Source organism: Symphalangus syndactylus, chromosome 12 (assembly GCF_028878055.3).
Source record: "Symphalangus syndactylus isolate Jambi chromosome 12, NHGRI_mSymSyn1-v2.1_pri, whole genome shotgun sequence".
NCBI classification, from domain to species: Eukaryota; Metazoa; Chordata; class Mammalia; order Primates; family Hylobatidae; genus Symphalangus; species Symphalangus syndactylus.
This window is the reverse complement of record NC_072441.2, coordinates 67,359,586-67,376,714: the sequence shown is the minus strand read 5'-3', so window position 1 is coordinate 67,376,714 and position 17,129 is coordinate 67,359,586. Positions and strand designations below refer to the sequence as shown.

Here is a 17,129-nt window from a genome sequence, read left to right as displayed (position 1 = left end):
AGCATCACCTGGTTGCTTGTTAGAAATAATACATTCTCTGACCCTATCCCATACCCACTGAAACTATGTGAGTGGGCATTCTTTTTTAATAAATCCTTTAAGAGATTCTGGTATACGCTGAAGTTTGAGAAGGACTGGCCTAGATATTTTAGGTAATTTGCTTTATATTTTCAATTCATTGTCTTCTTTTGAAAAATAACGCCAGGATAGCCAGCTGTGGTAGTGGATGCCTGTAGTCACAGTTACTTGGGAGGCTGAGGTGGGAGGGCCACTTGTGCTGGTAGGTTGAGACTGCAGTGAGCCACGATGATCCTACCACTGCACTCCAACCTGGGTGACGGAGCAAGACTGTCTGAAAAAACCAAAAATAACCCCAAGATATGTATACATCACCATGGAGTAGGGAAGAGAGGCATTTCCCTAGAAGACTGTTTTGAAGAAGAATGAATCTAAATGTGAAAAATAATGGGAAGTTAAAAAAAATTAATTGTAATTTAGGATCTCTGACTTTAAAAGACCTGCAACTTATTTTTGGCTCTCATCTAAACTCTCAAGTCTGTGTTATGTTTTAGACACTGGGGATACAGCAGTGAAGAAATCAGATACATCCCTGCATTCATTGACCTTATTTTTTGGTGGGAAATATGGGGCAGACTAGAGGAGTAAAATACTGTATATGATGTTTAGAAAGACAACAATACATGTAATAAAGATGAATCAGGACAGTATATAAGTATTCAGATTTACATTTTAGAGACCAGGAAAGGCTTCTTAAAAAATGACATATGGTCACCTGGAAAAAGTAAGAGATCAAGGCGTGTTTTATTTATGAATACTTATTAATTCCTTAAACAATTTTATTTAAACAATTCTATTTAGGAAAAGCAGGCATTTTGGTAATTTAGAAGTATTTAAAGTCCAGCAGCTGTTCTAAAAATAGAACTTGGCTTCAGGTTCCCTACCCCATTTCAATAGCAGGCAGCCAACCTACCCTGTTAACATTTGTGCTGTTATTTTTTGCTTACTTGTCTTTCTGTATAGTAGAGATGAAATAAAATTGAAAGATGTACCTGCCTTTGTTTTGTAGTGAATGGCATTACTGAGGAAGCTGATCCTACCATTTACTCTGGCAAAGTAATTCGCCCCCTGAGGAGTGTTGATCCAACACAGACTGAGTACCAAGGAATGATTGAGATTGTGGAGGAGGGTAAGGATCATCACTATCAGGCTGTTTGAAATTTGCTATAACTTCAGATGAGCACTTATAAAGTTTTAAAATATGGTGCTCATTGCAGTTGTTTTTAGGTTTAAAACTGAATTAAGGAAAAGTGACTTCTCTCTCATGCTTGCTTTTTATTTTTATACCCCTTGAAAATGAGGTCAGTCTGAGTTTAGTGAAAACGTGACTGCTTTGTGAGCACATGACTGATATATGAGCAACTATGAGTTATATTGAGATAGACTTAAGAACAAACTCTGATACCAAAGCATTTAATGTTGAGTGTATGATAATCAAATATTCAGTTCCTTCACTAGTATTTAAATCAGGAAGCATTCAGTTCTGTATTTTTGCTTCCTGTAAAAGTTTACTGTTTTTTTTTTCTCCCACACTACACTTATGTACATAATCTGTTTCTTAATAGCTAGAGTTCTATGAGGATCCTATTTCTCATTTCTAGCTCAGGGTTCCTTTCTCTACTTTCTTCTTTTTTCCCCCACTATCTTCAAGAATTCCCAGAGTTCCAGTGCCACTGTTCCCCCAACAGTCACCATCAGAAAGAGCAACTTTGTATGATCTGTATGCATAAAATAAATACACGATAGAAATAGGAGAGAACTCTGTAGATGATTAGGATAGCAGAATTACATGATGGTGGAGTAGATGAGAGGGCTTGCGTATTCCAACCAAAGATGATGGCTTGGTAGGCCAGGCGTGGTGGTTCATGCTTAGGGAGGCTGAGGCGGGTGGATCACGAGGCCAGGAGTTCGTGACCAGCCTGGCCAGCATGGTGAAACCCTGTTTCTACTATTAAAAAAACTAACAATAAATTAAAAAAAAAAAAAAGATGATGGCTTGGTTTACAAAGAGAGTAAAGTCCTTGTATCATCTAAGAGTCAGTGAACATAGAGTGGTGAATAGCAGGTCATTTGGGAGAAGGAAATGAACCTTGATAACCTATTCCTTTACCACATGGGATTCTTAGAATTTCTGTTTTACATAAAACCACTCTTCCCCCACCTCTAAATATGAATTTTTAAACAAATGCCATGGCAGCACACCCCTAAAAAGGCCATGGGAGTATGGACTACTAACTTTAACTCACGATATCAAATTGCCCTTCCATCTCCTCCTAACATGCTGCTTTTACTTCCTTTTGCATCCCCACTTCCCAGTCCACTCATTCTTCAGCACTGGCTGTGGGATATAGTCCAAAGCAAGGGTTTTATTTAGGCATCTCTAAGCCTGGTGGGATATAGTCCAAAGCAACGGTTTTGTTTAGGCGTCTCTAAGCCTGGGACTAGACAGATTACATTTTCCCACTTGGTAAGAACTAGCTTTTTTATTCAGGAACACAACTGGAACTTATACTAAGACTTTGAAGTTGGGCAGACCTAGATCTGGACACCGTTCTAGCATATAATCTTGGACAAATAACTTAAATCTTTACTAGCTCAGTTTCTTCATCTTTAAAATGGTAATACCTTCAGCCTTAGAAGGTTCTATAAAGTATGAATCAGTATGTGCATCATAAATGGTAATTATTGATATTGGATGAGGTCAGACCAGCTTCCTGTAATCACTCTTCCTCATGACTTGATCTCTTTGGATTATCTCCTCAAAGTTTTTTGGTTCCTGTATTTAAAAGTCAGCTGGGGCCGAGAGTAGGGGCTCACACCTGTAATCCCAGCACTTTGGGAAGCCAAGGCAGGCAGATCACCTGAAGGTCAGGAGTTCGAGACCAGCCTGGCCAACATGGTGAAACCCTGTCTCTACTAAAAATACAAAAATTAGCCAGGTATCATGGTGGGTGCCTATAATCCCAGCTACTTCAGAGGCTGAGGCAGGAGAATCACTTGAACCTGGGAGGCGGAAGTTGCAGTGAGCTGAATCATGCCACTGAACTCCAGCCTAGTTAACAGAGCATGACTCCGTCTCAAAAAAAAAAAAAGCCGGTGTGGTGGCTCACACCTGTAAACCCAACGCTTCGGGAGGCCAAGGTGAGCAGATCACTTGAGCCCAGGAGTTTGAGACCAGCCTGGGCAACATGGCAAAACCATGTCTCTACAAAAATTACAAAAATTAGCCAGTCATGGTGCATGCCTGTAGTCCCAGCGACTCAGGAGCTGAGGTGGGAGGATCACCTGAGACCAGGAAATCAAGGCTGCAGTGAGCCATGATCGCCACTGCACTCCAGCCTGGGCAGCAGAGTGAGACCCTGTCCTAACAACAACAATGACAAAAATTCTTCACTTACCCTGTAATCATCAATGGTTAGAAGCTTCTGCTTCCCACCTGTTTTTCTCATGTTTTCCACCATTGTTGACTGAGTACATTTGCCTGGATGCTGAATTGTTAGGCAGCTGAATTCTTTGGCATAGTTTTTATCTGTAGCCTGCACTGGGCTCCAGGCAACTTCATACTGTAGGGCAGGGCCCAGCATATATGGTGGCCTTATTTTTGTGATCACAGCCACAACCATTTGTTTACATATTGTTTTTCGTTGCTTTCTCACTACAACAGCAGAGTTGGTTAGACAGGATGACTTGCTAAACCTAAAAGTATATACTATCTGGCCCCTTAGGAAAATGGTTTTTGATCTCTGATCTGGAAAAAGGAACCTATGTGAGGGAGCCAGAATTGGCACAAAAAAAAAGGAGATGGGGTGTCAAATTTATCTAAATTGTTTTTGCCTATGCCTGCCTAGTTGTTTACTGGCTGATTGAGTATGGAACAAAAATATTTTTGGTTGGCTCATACTGTGAACTTGGGAAGAAGATAGTCCTGTGAATATTAGCAACCCATAGTGCTTAAAATTTAGGTAATGGGATTGTAAATGACAGTATTTTTTTTTTAAATTTTATAAATGCAGTTTAAAATTGTTCATCAGCTAATAAAGTACTGATGGGAGCTGTGACATTCTCATTTGGTTCCATGGTAGTATTTAACATTTAGGATTTTATTTAAGCTTTAAGGTGAAACTTCTGAGTACTAAAAATGTATATATATTTTAGGTAACATAACACATTTTTAGCAACTATATAAACTTCCTAGGATCATCAGCAGAGGACTGTTGTGAAATACTAGCTTTTAGACTTTGTACCTGTTTTACAGGCGATATGAAAGGTGAGGTCTATCCATTTGGCATCGTTGGGATGGCCAACAAAGGGGATTGCCTGCAGAAAGGGGAGAGCGTCAAGTTCCAATTGTGTGTCCTGGGCCAAAATGCACAAACTATGGCTTACAACATCACACCCCTGCGTAGGGCCACAGTGGAATGTGTGAAAGATCAGGTAAGTGCGAGCATCTCTGTATCTGAATTTGATCCTTCTATGAGTTGGTAACCAAAACCTTCAAATTTTTTCAGCCAAGGGGAAATCATCAACATTCATTCATTTTTTATTTCTACTTTACCTTTTTTCAGTCATTTGAGGTAGCTTAATAAAAACAGAAAAGTACACAAAAAGTGACTACATTAGCAATGAGAAAGTAAGATTGGTATTAGTAACTAATATTATGCAATGGGGAAAATAAGTTTGGGGTGAGATTTCCAGAATAGAAGGACTATATGGTTTTGTACACTTTTGCTTAGAGCTTCTTTTGCATATCACACAAACACAAAAACCGTGTTCAAAAGTACTTAAAAAAATAAGCTTAGGGCAAACAAACTTAGTCTTACTACTGAGATCTCAGGGAAATCTGAGTCCTCAGAATGTTTTTCATCAGTACAGAGAATAGCAACATTTTATATGGCTGCTACTGTAACCCAGCTTAATTCTAGAGGGGATCCAAACAATATATATATTGAAGTAACAGCTTCCTGATGAGTTTGCTTAATTCAAAAAGCTTAGTTCATAATATATGAAGGAACAAGGCAACTTTTGTTTGGTTCAAATTTGTGATATAGTGAATGGCACTTTCAAAGATACATTTCTTCCCTGACAGGTTTTGCCACAGGCAGCTGGACTGGAGTATCAACATTAATACCATGTTGTATACATCCTTTTAGATATGGGCAGGCATTGTGCTTCATTCAGAGTGAGGTGTGGCATGTCCTCTCTTTTTTTCCTACTTTTTTTTTTCAGTTTGGCTTCATTAACTATGAAGTAGGAGATAGCAAGAAGCTCTTTTTCCATGTGAAAGAAGTTCAGGATGGCATTGAGCTACAGGCAGGAGATGAGGTGGAGTTCTCAGTGATTCTTAATCAGCGCACTGGCAAGTGCAGCGCCTGTAATGTTTGGCGAGTCTGGTGAGTTTTGTTGTTGTGATTTGATTAGTAACTACCCTGGAGTGTCTCAACTTTATAGTCTCTGTTTTGTCACATTACTTTTCTGTGCCTTGTTTTTGCTCTCTTCTGCCACTTTTTATTTCTTGATACTTCCTACTTCTAGTTGAATACAAAAAGATTGTGTAGTACATGCTTTTTAAAATTTTTGCCAAATTCCTTTTCTTCCATTAAGTCATTTCTAGGTTATATGCTACTTAAAATTCTAATAGTTCAGCCATCCTGATTCATAATGCCGCTTTGCTTCCCCCCCCGCCTAGAGACACAGTCTCACAGTCTGACTGTGTTACCCAGCCTGTAGTACAACAGCACTATCACGACTCATTGCAGCCTCAACCCCCTGGGTCTAAGCAGTTCTCCCACGTCAGCTTCCCAAGTAGCTGGGACTACAAGCATGCGCCACCACACGCAGCCAATTTTATTTTTTGTAGAGACATAGTCCCACTATTTTGCCCAGGCTGATCTCGAACTTCTGGGCTCAAGCGTTCCTCTTGCCCTGTCCTCTCAAAGTGCTGGGATTACAGCTGTTAGCTACCACATCTGCTACCTTGTGTTTTATACATCTGTGGAACTGGTCACTCTGATTGCATTCAAGTCTAGGGTCTGCAAATGATTCCTTCCATTCCTATTAAGTTGGAACCTTGAGTTGGGGATAATAATACATAAACAAACTTGTCTGTCTTGTCTTTCTAGCTAGGTAGATGAGGCAAGAGTCCCATCATAAAAAGTGAGTCATTTGGGCAGTTAGGTGGAAAACACACTCCTTTGCAAGTGCTTTCTGTCTGCCCACCAAGTGTGGTTTCTTCTCATCTTTTGACTTCATTACAGTGAGGGCCCCAAGGCTGTTGCAGCTCCTCGACCTGATCGGTTGGTCAATCGCTTGAAGAATATCACTCTGGATGATGCCAGTGCTCCTCGCCTAATGGTTCTTCGTCAGCCAAGGGGACCAGATAACTCAATGGTATGAGGGCATACAAGGCTTGGGGGAGGCCAACTGATAGACCAACGTACAATATGTGGTCCTATTTAAACAATAGGTCAGGAAACTTAATGAATCAGGGAGACTTCCATATTGCTTATAACTAGTTAGGACTTTCTACACATTGGTTCAGCCCCTAACCTAATGGTTGCTTACAGTAAGAAGCACATTTCTTTTCTTGATGCTTTGAAGATAGTTTAGGTAATGAATGGGTCAGGAGGGCTTACTGTGGATTTTCTCCTCTAGGAAAGAATTAGTACTGCATAAGATGATTAAAAATAATGCTTTTGTAGTTTTCATTTCAGAATAGTGAATGTACTATGATTGTTGTGCGCTCAAATCATTAACTGCAGGATTTTTTTCCCCCCCCCCACAGGGGTTTGGTGCAGAAAGAAAGATCCGTCAAGCTGGTGTCATTGACTAATCACATCCACAAAGCACATCATTAATCCACTATGATCAAGTTGGGGGGAATCTGGTGAAGGGTTCTGAATATCTCCCTCTTCATCCCTCCCGAAATCTGGAATACTTATTCTATTGAGCTATTACACCAGTTTTAACACCTTCCTCATGTTATGTTTAAAAAAGTAAATAAATTTAAGAAAACCATTTTAAAATAATGCACAGTTGCAGCCTGGAAAATTTAAGGTGGCGCCTTATAGTATCAATTTTAGGAGCTTTATTTGGTGCATTTAACGCAACTGGTAATTGCAGAATCCACTTTGCCTGTGTAAGTGAAAAATATAGACTGTTATCTTGTTGGCCCTATGAAATTCTGCACTTTTCATTATATACTCTACCTTCATTAATTACTTCTGGCAAGATGTTCTGCCTTGACACTCAGTTGCATTCTTTTCCTTTTTCTTCCTGTTCATTATGCTTTAATTCTGAGGACCATATGAGGGTAGAATATATTATCTTTTAAAAATTACAAAAATTTGTAACCATTTCTTAAAGTTGATGGCCAAATTTTAAAATGTTATTTTTCATATCATTTATAATCTTGTCACAGTCCACTTAAAGAAGTTTGGTTATATTTCAGTGAAAATTATCTTCCAGAGTAGGTTTTTTTTCGTGGGTTGGGGGGGTAACTTTACTACAATTAGTAAGTATGGTGCAGAATTTCATGCAAACGAGGAGTGCCAGCAGTGTGATAATTTAAACAAAAAAAAATGAATGCACAAACTTGCTGCTGCTTAGATCACTGCAGCTTCTAGGACCCGGTTTCTTTTACTGATTTAAAAACAAAACAAAAAAAATAAAAAAGTTGTGCCTGAAATGAATCTTGTTTTTTTTATAAGTAGCCGCCTGGTTACTGTGTCCTGTAAAATACAGACACTTGACCCTTGGTGTAGCTTCTGTTCAACTTTATATCACGGGAATGGATGGGTCTGATTTCTTGGCCCTCTTCTTGAATTGGCCGTATACAGGGTCCCTGGCCAGTGGACTGAAGGCTTTGTCGAAGATGACAAGGGTCAGCTCAGGGGATGTGGGGGAGGGCGGTTTTATCTTCCCCCTTGTCGTTTGAGGTTTTGATCTCTGGGTAAAGAGGCCGTTTATCTTTGTAAACACAAAACATTTTTGCTTTCTCCAGTTTTCTGTTAATGGCGAAAGAATGGAAGCGAATAAAGTTTTACTGATTTTTGAGACACTAGCACCTAGCGCTTTCATTATTGAAACGTCCCGTGTGGGAGGGGCGGGTCTGGGTGCGGCCTGCCGCATGACTCGTGGTTCGGAGGCCCACGTGGCCGGGGCGGGGACTCGGGCGCCGACTGATTACGTAGCGGGCGGGGCCGGAAGTGCCGCTCCCTGGTGGGGGCTGTTCATGGCGGTTCCGGGGTCTCCAACATTTTTACCGGCTGTGGTCCTAAATCTGTCCAAAGCAGAGGCAGTGGAGCTTGAGGTAAGTTTCTCTCATGCGTAGTGTTCGGCTTTGAGCTGTGGAATGTTCAGGCGTTTCACAGATGCCAGAAATCGAGCAGAATCTACCAGCTGGAGACAAAGGCCTTGGGCGGGGGTCCTTCCATTTGGTGCCTACGTGGGGAGATCTTTGGAGACAGAAGGGAGAATGGGAAGGAGTTGCGGCCTGGAGGCTTCCTGCTAGAGCTGAGAAGGCTTCGGGGAGTAATAGGAAGGGGGATTTCCATTGCTTAGGCTGAGGGCGGGGCCCAAGGACTGTTGAAAAATAGCTAAGGATGGGTGTTGCTAGAAAACTGTACTCCAGAAATGTGAGGCCGATATTAGTCCGGTGTTTTTGCGTTCCCTAGTCACTTTAAGAACCAAATGGAAGGTCACGCTAGGGTTTTCATTTCCATTGATTATAGAAAGCTTTAAAGTACTGTAGATGTGGCTCGCCAATTAACCCTGATTACTGGTTTCCAACAGGTTCTTGCTGGTGTGAAATGACTGAGTACAAACTGGTGGTGGTTGGAGCAGGTGGTGTTGGGAAAAGCGCACTGACAATCCAGCTAATCCAGAACCACTTTGTAGATGAATATGATCCCACCATAGAGGTGAGGCCCAGTGGTAGCCCGCTGACCTGATCCTGTCTCTCACTTGTCGGATCATCTTTACCCATATTCTTTATTAAAGGAATAAGAGGAGAGAAAGTAAAGTTATTTTGGGTATACATTCAGTTATGCAGTAAGCTTAACGTGTTTATAGAGAACAGTTCATTTTTATTAGCTACTGAAGTTTCTAAAACGTGTCCAGTTTTTAACAGTTCTGTAACCATTGCAAACTCAGTGTTGAGTTCATTCGAGTTTCTTCAAATGTAACAGCTCTATTACATGAGAAACACAGGCCATAGTAGCGAGACTGTCTGATTGTATGGGAGATAATAGGATGGAGATAAAAGATTCAGAGATCTGAGTGTTCTTCAGTATTTATTTATTAGCTAGTTGAAGCAGCTGAGACCAGATGATTGGAGTAGCAAGAACTTGAGATTTTTAGTCTTTATGCCTAGGATTTTGGTCCCTGTTTGCAGTTTATTTAGTTGTGTGATATTGAGCAAATGAATCTCTCTCAACCTCATTTTCCTCATGTTTTAAATTACCATAAACTTGTCCTGCCTACCACACAGGGATGTTATGGAAAGTTAAATAATATATTTAAGTTATTTATGAATGGTAAAGCACTATGTAATAGTACTTAGGGATTCTATTGTTACTGTGAGAATTCATAGTACAGATTGTCTTCAGTAAGTGGCATCTAAGGCTCTTTAAATAAAGGGTTTTGCCGGACGCGATGGCTCACGCCTGTGATCCCAGCACTTTGGGAGGCTGAGGCAGACGGATCACAACGTCATGAGTTCAAGACCAGCCTGATCAACATGATGAAACCCCATCTCTACTAAAAATACAAAAATTAGCTGGGTGTGGTGGCACGCACCTGTAATACCAGCTACTCAGGAGGCTGAGGCAGGAGAATCGCTTGAACCAGAGGCGGAGGGTGCAGTGAGCCCAGATCACACCACAGACCTCCAGCCTGGGCAACAGAGCGAGACTCCGTCTCAAAAAATAAATAAATAGATAAATAAAGGGTTTTGTAATTTTGTTCAATTTAGAAATGCCTAACTTTAGAGATTATTTTAATCAACACCTGGCCTCCCTACCATCTGGCTACTAGTGTTTAATTGATGCAAACTAACTCTAATATAGCCACTATAAAAAATTGGTTGCTAACCCTTGGCAAAATCTTTATTTCGAGCTTAACAGCTTTAATATTTTACATGAAATGTTTAATATTTTAATTAAGTATTTTTAAATGTTTGATTTATTGAGCAATTTACATAAGTAAAATACATAAATTTTATGTCTACAGCCCAGTGCTTTTTGCGTTTTTATATAGTCACGTAGCTACCACCCAGATAACCGTATAGAGCACTTCCAATACTCCAGAGAGTTCTCCAAGTGTGATGACATTAAAATACAAGTAAAAGTCCTGTTGCCATAAAACCAAAATGAATGTATTTTTTGTATGATCTATGCATGTTTGTCTTCCTGAGAAATTAATCATAACTATACCTTGTTTGGAACCTTTAAGAATTTGATTCAGGAATATTTCCCAAAGGTACATCTGTCATGGTAAAAAAAAAATTTGGTGTTACAACCTTCTCTGAAACAAAAGGTATTTTTATATTTAGTCATAAACACAAGTGATGTATATAGGGCCAGGTTATAATTGGTGGAGGTATGTTTAGATTTCTTTAAGTAAAATAAACAGCACAAATAAAACAGTCCAGTTCATAGCTTAGTGAAATACACTAGGTACTTAATCTGTAGCCTCCTGGCTGCAGTAGAGTTGTCATTTGAGTTACCGTGTTTTCTTAATCTTTTCCAGGAACAGAATGATAACATTTCTTTTCTGCAGGCATATAGAATTTGGTGGGTTTTCTTTTACGCAGGGTGATATTGGATACTTTTTGTTTGTGATTATGTATTAGCAATTTGAGGGACAAACCAGGTAGGCAGAAATGGGCTTGAATAGTTAGAGGCTTATTTAACCTTGGCAATAGCATTGTATTCCCTGTGGTTTTTAATAAAAATTGAACCTCCCTCCCTCCCTGCCCCTTACCCTCCACACCCCCAGGATTCTTACAGAAAACAGGTGGTTATAGATGGTGAAACCTGTTTGTTGGACATACTGGATACAGCTGGACAAGAAGAGTACAGTGCCATGAGAGACCAATACATGAGGACAGGCGAAGGCTTCCTCTGTGTATTTGCCATCAATAATAGCAAGTCATTTGCGGATATTAACCTCTACAGGTACTAGCAACATTATTTTCTCTGAAAGGATGATCTTTGTGTTCTGAAGCTTTATGGGGAAATGAGGTTACCACACTAGGGAAGATAGAGCTTTTTAATTATGGGAAGAGTTGATTTTAGGTTGTTTGACATTGAGAATCTAGGGTAATTACTGAAAGTTAATACTGGAATTTGTTTTACATAATATACTGTTACTATAATATTTGATAATACATAAGTGATGCTTGCTACTGGGAACGACTCGGAACCAGAGTTGTTGTAATTAGAGATCACAAGAATTTCAGAGAGGAAAACATCTCCAAGAAACATCTTTCAGTAGGTAATGGAAAAGATAGGCCAGGCACAGTGGCTCACACCTGGAATGTCAGTGCTTTGGGAGGCCAAGGTGGGAGGATCACTTTGAGCCCAGGAGCTGGAGACCAGCCTGGGCAACAGAGCAAGACCCTGTCTCTACAAAAAATAAAAATAAAAAAATTAGTCACACATAGTGGCAGCTACTCGGGAGGCAGAGGTGGGAGGATCACGTGAGCTCAGGAGGTCAAGGCATGCTCACTCCACTGCACTGCTGCACTCCAGCCTAATCAACAGAGCAAGATTCTGTCTCCAAAAAAAATAAAAATAATAAAATGATAGGAATAAGCAAATAGGGAGTCCATAAAGATGAAAACAAAGCAAGGGAACATAAAGGTAGACTTTGTCCATAGAACCATAAAGTTTCAAAGCTAGATTGGACCATAAAAATTCTAGTACAATATTCTTATTCTGCAGAATCAGAAACAGAGTTCAGAATGTGCTTTGTTAGGTTTTGGAGTCAGGATTGTTATTAGTAGCAGAGCCAGGACCAAAACCCAAAGCTCCTTTTTCTTAGCACAGTGTTCTTAAACAGAATAATATAATGGTTAAGAATGGGAACTCTACCCGGATTGAAACCTAGCTCTGTTTATTAGCGATGTGACTTAGGGGCTGTGTGGCTTTCCTAACCTATAATATGGAGATAATAATACCTACCTCATAGAGTTGTGAAAATTACAGTTTTAATAAATCTGCAAATCACTCAGAATAGTGCCTGGCACACAGTAAATGCTACTTAAGTGTTTTGCCTAAAGGCTTGAGTCTTGGCTTATTTTCTATCCATGTGAAGATGTCTGCTCTCAAAAGCAGATTGGTCCAAAACTGAATTCAAGTGTTCTTTTCCTAACCTGTTGTACTTCCCATTTTTTTTTTGTCTAAAAGTAACAGTACTTAATAAAATGCCCACACTTGGCATGCATCTAATAAATGTTTGTTGAATTTCTAGAAGTGATTTTTCTTCTTTCTTACAAGAAATTTATTCATTTTTCTATATGCCTTAGCTCAAACCAAAGAGTATTTAAAACATCTTATGAAAATGCATATAGTAGAGCAAGGTAAAATTAATGAAAAATAGGCTTAAGTGAGACAAAAAAAATAAGGGTAAAGGAAATAAAACAAATTTAGGAGTGAGGATATTCTGTGATTGTGCATGAAGCTCCAATGACTTTCTAAAGGTGGACTACAAATTTGGTCACTGTTGTGAAAAGGAAGGTTGCCAGCTGAGAGATTCAGTATCTGTATGCTGAAAGCAGTTAAGTTGCTCAGAAGAAGTAGAATTATACTGCTACTAGAAGGCAATTTTCCCATGGATCCTCAAAGAGGCTTGTTTAATGTAAAAATCAGTAGTAACCTGACAGTGACATGGTCCAGGTACTTTAGGCTGTCTTATCCCTTAATGTAGGCTATTGCCATCAAGCACAGTTTTGCAAATAGCCAATGGAATCTAGTTCAGATACATGACCTTGTGGGTAATCCAGGGGTAGAGTCTAAAACAGTACTGTGCAGTATGTGGTTATTTACAATTAATTAAGATTAAATAAAATTTAAAAATTAGTTCCTTGACCACCAAATGCTCAATAGCCACTAGTAGGTACCATGTTGAACAGTACAGATATAGACCATTTCCATCATCACATAAAGTACTTTTGGATTGTGTTGGTCAAGACAATCTAAAGCAATTGTTTCCCAGGTGTGCTGTGTGGTGTGTCTTACATGTCATTGAAAGGGGTGCTGTCAGGAGTTCTAGATGCTTCAGCCTCCCTTTACTAAGAGCAGTTCTTATGTTTTCTATTTTATAGCTTGGGCTTCCACCAGATACGATGTTTTGTTTTAGTTTTTCTTTGTTTTTTTTTGAGACGGAGTTTCACTCTTGTTGCCCAGGCTGGAGTACAGTGGTGCGATCGCGGCTCACTGCAACCTCCGCCTGCCGGGTTCGAGAGATTCTCCTGCCTCAGTTTCCCGAGTAGCTGGAATTACAGACGTCCACCACCATGCCCGGCTAATTTTTTTTGTATTTTTAGTAGACATGGGGTTTCACCATGTTGGCCGGGCTGGTTTCAAACTCCTGACCTCAGGTGATCCACCCGCTTTGGTCTCCCAGAGGGCTGGGATTACAGGTGTGAGCCACTGTGCCCGGCCTGTTTTAGTTTTTTTGAGATGGAGTCTCCCTCTGTTGCCCAAGCCGGAGTGCAGTGGCATGACACTCTCAGGGTTCAACCTCTCAGGGTTCAAGTGATCCTCCCACCCCAGCTTCCTGAGTAGCTGGAACCACAGGTACATGTGCCACCATGCCCAGCTAATTTTTGCATTTTTTGTAGAAGCAAGGTTTTACCATGTTCCCCAGGCTGGTCTCGGACTCCTAGGTCAGGTGATCCTCCCACCTCAATCTCGCAGAGTGCTAAGACTATAGGCGGGAGTCACCATGCCCAGCTTCATCAGCAATTTGAAGAAAATGTTTGAGCACCACCCATCTTGAAAAGTGATAGACTGCCTTCCATTAAATACTGTCACACCTAGTTATAGAGCAGCAGTGAGCTTCACTTTTTATACGTTAGACCTTAATCTAAAGGGTGATTTCTAGTTGCCATTTAAATCCAGAGCCAAGCTCTTTGGAGAATCCAGGAGCCTCAATAGGTCATGTGTCAGGATAAAATACCTATCCACTCCCAGTAGAAGGTGAGCTTGTACTTATGGCTTCCTGATGGCTGCTGCAACAAGTCTAAAGCAGTCTCCTTAGTATACAATGTCTTCTCTAAATGGTAGAAAAGAAGCAGAAATACTAGAAGTTAATAGGGCTACATAAAATTCTCTATTTTTTGCCCTAGCCATTTATTCCTTCCTGAAATCTTGTCTTTCTCTTGCTCTCTCTTTCTCTCGCTCGCTCTTCCTTTCTCTCTCTTTTTCTTTTATTTTCTTTTTTCTTTTCTTTCTTCCCTTTCTTTTCTTTCTTTTTTCCTGTTGCCCAGGCTGGAGTGCAGTGGAACAATTATGGCTCACTGCAGCCTTGACCTTTCTGGGCCCAGGTGATCCTCCCACCTCAGTCTCCCAATTAGCTGGGACTACAGGCCTGCGCCACCACACCCAGCTATAATATATATGTGCATATATATTTTTTATTTGTTTATAAATATATATAAATTATATGTAAATAAATATTTTATATATAATTTATATATATAAGATATATATAAATTATAATATACATTTTATATTATATATATATTTTGCGGGGGATGGAGTCTCACTCTGTCGCCCAGGCTAGAGTGTAATGGCGTGATCTTGGCTCAGTGCAATCTTCGCCTCCCGGGTCCAAGCGATTCTCCTGCCTCAGCTTCCCGAGTAGCTGGGACTACAGGTGCCTGCCACCACACCTGGCTAATTTTTGTATTTTTAGTAGAGATGGGGTTTCACTATATTGGCCAGGCTAGTCTTGAACTCCTGACCTTGTGATCTGCCCACCTCAGCCTCCCAAAGTGCTGGGAATACAGGCATGAGCCACCGCACTCGGCCTAATTTTTATATGTTTTGTAGAGACCGGGTTTTGCCATGTTGCCCAGGCTAATTTCAAACTCCTGGGTTCAAGCAGTCTGCCCTCCTCAGCCTCCCAAAGTGCTGAGATTACAGGCATGAGCCACTGCACCCAGCCTAATCTTGTTTTTCTTATGTTCTGATAATATATTCCCGTTTTTAGGGAGCAGATTAAGCGAGTAAAAGACTCGGATGATGTACCTATGGTGCTAGTGGGAAACAAGTGTGATTTGCCAACAAGGACAGTTGATACAAAACAAGCCCACGAACTGGCCAAGAGTTACGGGATTCCATTCATTGAAACCTCAGCCAAGACCAGACAGGTATGGTACAGCTTTCAGCATTTGTGCAAGAGTTTGCTCTAGGCAAGAGAGTATCAGTTGATTAACTCTGGTAGAGATGTGATCCATATTCATATTCTTTGTTGTTATGCATTTTTTTCATTTTTATTTTATTTTATTTTTTTTTTAGGCGGAGTCTCGCTCTATCTTCTAAGCTGGAGTGCAGTGGTGTGATCTCAGCTCACTGCAGCCTCCGTCTCTTGGGTTCAAGTGATTCTCCTGCCTCAGCCTCCCAAGTAGCTGGGACTACGGGTGCATCATCATGCCCAGCTAATTTTTGTACTTTTAGTAGAGACGGGGTTTTACCATGTTGCCCAGGCTGGTCTCGAACTCCTGGCCTCAAGCAATCCTCCCACCTGGGCCTCCCAAAGTGCTGGGATTACAGGCATGAGCCACCACGCCCGGTCTGTTGTTAGGCATTTTTAATAGTGTTCTTTTTCTTAATGCTTGTTTAAACCCAAAATGAACTTACTAATATTCTATTATGGCATGTTTACTCCTGCATTAACATCCACAGATATTTCTTGTGAAGATCCTTGACTAAAAATATTTATAAACATTAGTTATTTCTCTGTCAACACCAGCCCGTTTAGGGCTTCAGCCTCCTGAATGGAGTCTTTAGTTTAATGTAGTTTTGTTCTGTATTTCTCACATTACCCTTTTCCTTTGCCTGAATGTTTATTTGGCAAAATGTGCCATTTTTATATCAGCCTGTTCATGTGATTCAATGGGAATGTGAAATTTAGTGTTCTTTTCCTTAAATCACCATATTTTATTTTATCAGCTATTCATTTGGTAATTGGAATCTTATGTTCACATAAAGAGATACAAATGCAAGAGAGCTTATAATTTGGATTGTGTCCGTTGAGCTAGCTCTCTCATTTTTTTCATTTTTTCCTTTTATAGGGTGTTGAAGATGCTTTTTACACACTGGTAAGAGAAATACGCCAGTACCGAATGAAAAAACTCAACAGCAGTGATGATGGGACTCAGGGTTGTATGGGATTGCCATGTGTGGTGATGTAACAAGGTGAGCAATGGTTTCTTGGCATAATTATAAATCTTAGTATTGAGTATTGGGCAATTTGGAGGAGTGCTGGTGTTATTGTCTATATGTTATTTGAGTTTCTGCCTATCCTCTTCTGCACATTTTCCATATGACACCCTTTTGAAAGTACTGAGGTCTAAAGTATTTAAAACATTTGATGATTCCACAGGTATCTTTATATTTTTGATAACATTAGAAATTATAAGACATTATTTATGAAATGTAGGCATACCCTATTCCTGGCAATGACCAGGAATTTGAAGGATCACTACTTTGAAACTAGTTAATAAGGACATGGTTTCTGTTCCTTTTTTACAGATACTTTTAAAGTTCTGTCAGAAAAGAGCCACTTTCAAGGTAGGACAAGTTTGGAAATGTATTCTCATTCCTGTTAATTTTGTATACTTGTTTTTCTTATACTCTGAATGTGTCACTTATACAAATTCTGTTTCTATTTCAGCTGCACTGACACCCTGGTCCTGACTTCCCTGGAGGAGAAGTATTCCTGTTGCTATCTTCAGTCTCACAGAGAAGCTCCTGCTACTTCCCCAGCTCTCAGTAGTTTAGTACAATACTCTATTTGAGAAGTTCTCAGAATAACTACCTCCT

At 40.1% G+C, this 17,129-nt stretch overlaps 2 protein-coding genes across 7 annotated transcripts in view; both read left to right on the top strand.

Annotated features, from left to right (window-relative positions):
- The window catches only part of CSDE1 (cold shock domain containing E1), a 41,541-nt gene extending 33,404 nt beyond the window's left edge, over positions 1-8,137 (top strand). For all 6 annotated transcript variants that reach the window (XM_063625830.1, XM_063625829.1, XM_063625827.1 and 3 more), the window contains 5 exons: positions 1,088-1,207; positions 4,334-4,512; positions 5,305-5,468; positions 6,333-6,465; positions 6,860-8,137. In XM_063625830.1, the coding sequence (XP_063481900.1) occupies positions 1,088-1,207; positions 4,334-4,512; positions 5,305-5,468; positions 6,333-6,465; positions 6,860-6,907 (644 nt within the window). In that variant the 3' untranslated portion in view covers positions 6,908-8,137. The remainder of the gene's footprint in view (positions 1-1,087; positions 1,208-4,333; positions 4,513-5,304; positions 5,469-6,332; positions 6,466-6,859) is intronic.
- Positions 8,138-8,360: 223 nt separating this feature from the next.
- On the top strand, positions 8,361-16,877 carry NRAS (NRAS proto-oncogene, GTPase). Its single transcript, XM_063625846.1, has 6 exons — positions 8,361-8,386; positions 8,869-8,996; positions 11,074-11,252; positions 15,295-15,454; positions 16,379-16,502; positions 16,839-16,877. Exons 2-5 carry the CDS (start codon positions 8,886-8,888, stop codon positions 16,496-16,498), a joined length of 570 nt encoding a protein of 189 aa, XP_063481916.1. The 5' UTR covers positions 8,361-8,386; positions 8,869-8,885; the 3' UTR covers positions 16,499-16,502; positions 16,839-16,877.
- Positions 16,878-17,129: the final 252 nt, after the last annotated feature.

Bases quoted from the DNA above. Each gene is read 5' to 3' on its own strand.
- NRAS (XM_063625846.1), top strand. From the start codon at position 8,886: ATGACTGAGTACAAACTGGTGGTGGTTGGAGCAGGTGGTGTTGGGAAA. The intron at 8,997-11,073 runs GTGAGGCCCAGT...CCACACCCCCAG, and splicing joins AATATGATCCCACCATAGAG to GATTCTTACAGAAAACAGGT. The intron at 11,253-15,294 runs GTACTAGCAACA...TCCCGTTTTTAG, and splicing joins GCGGATATTAACCTCTACAG to GGAGCAGATTAAGCGAGTAA.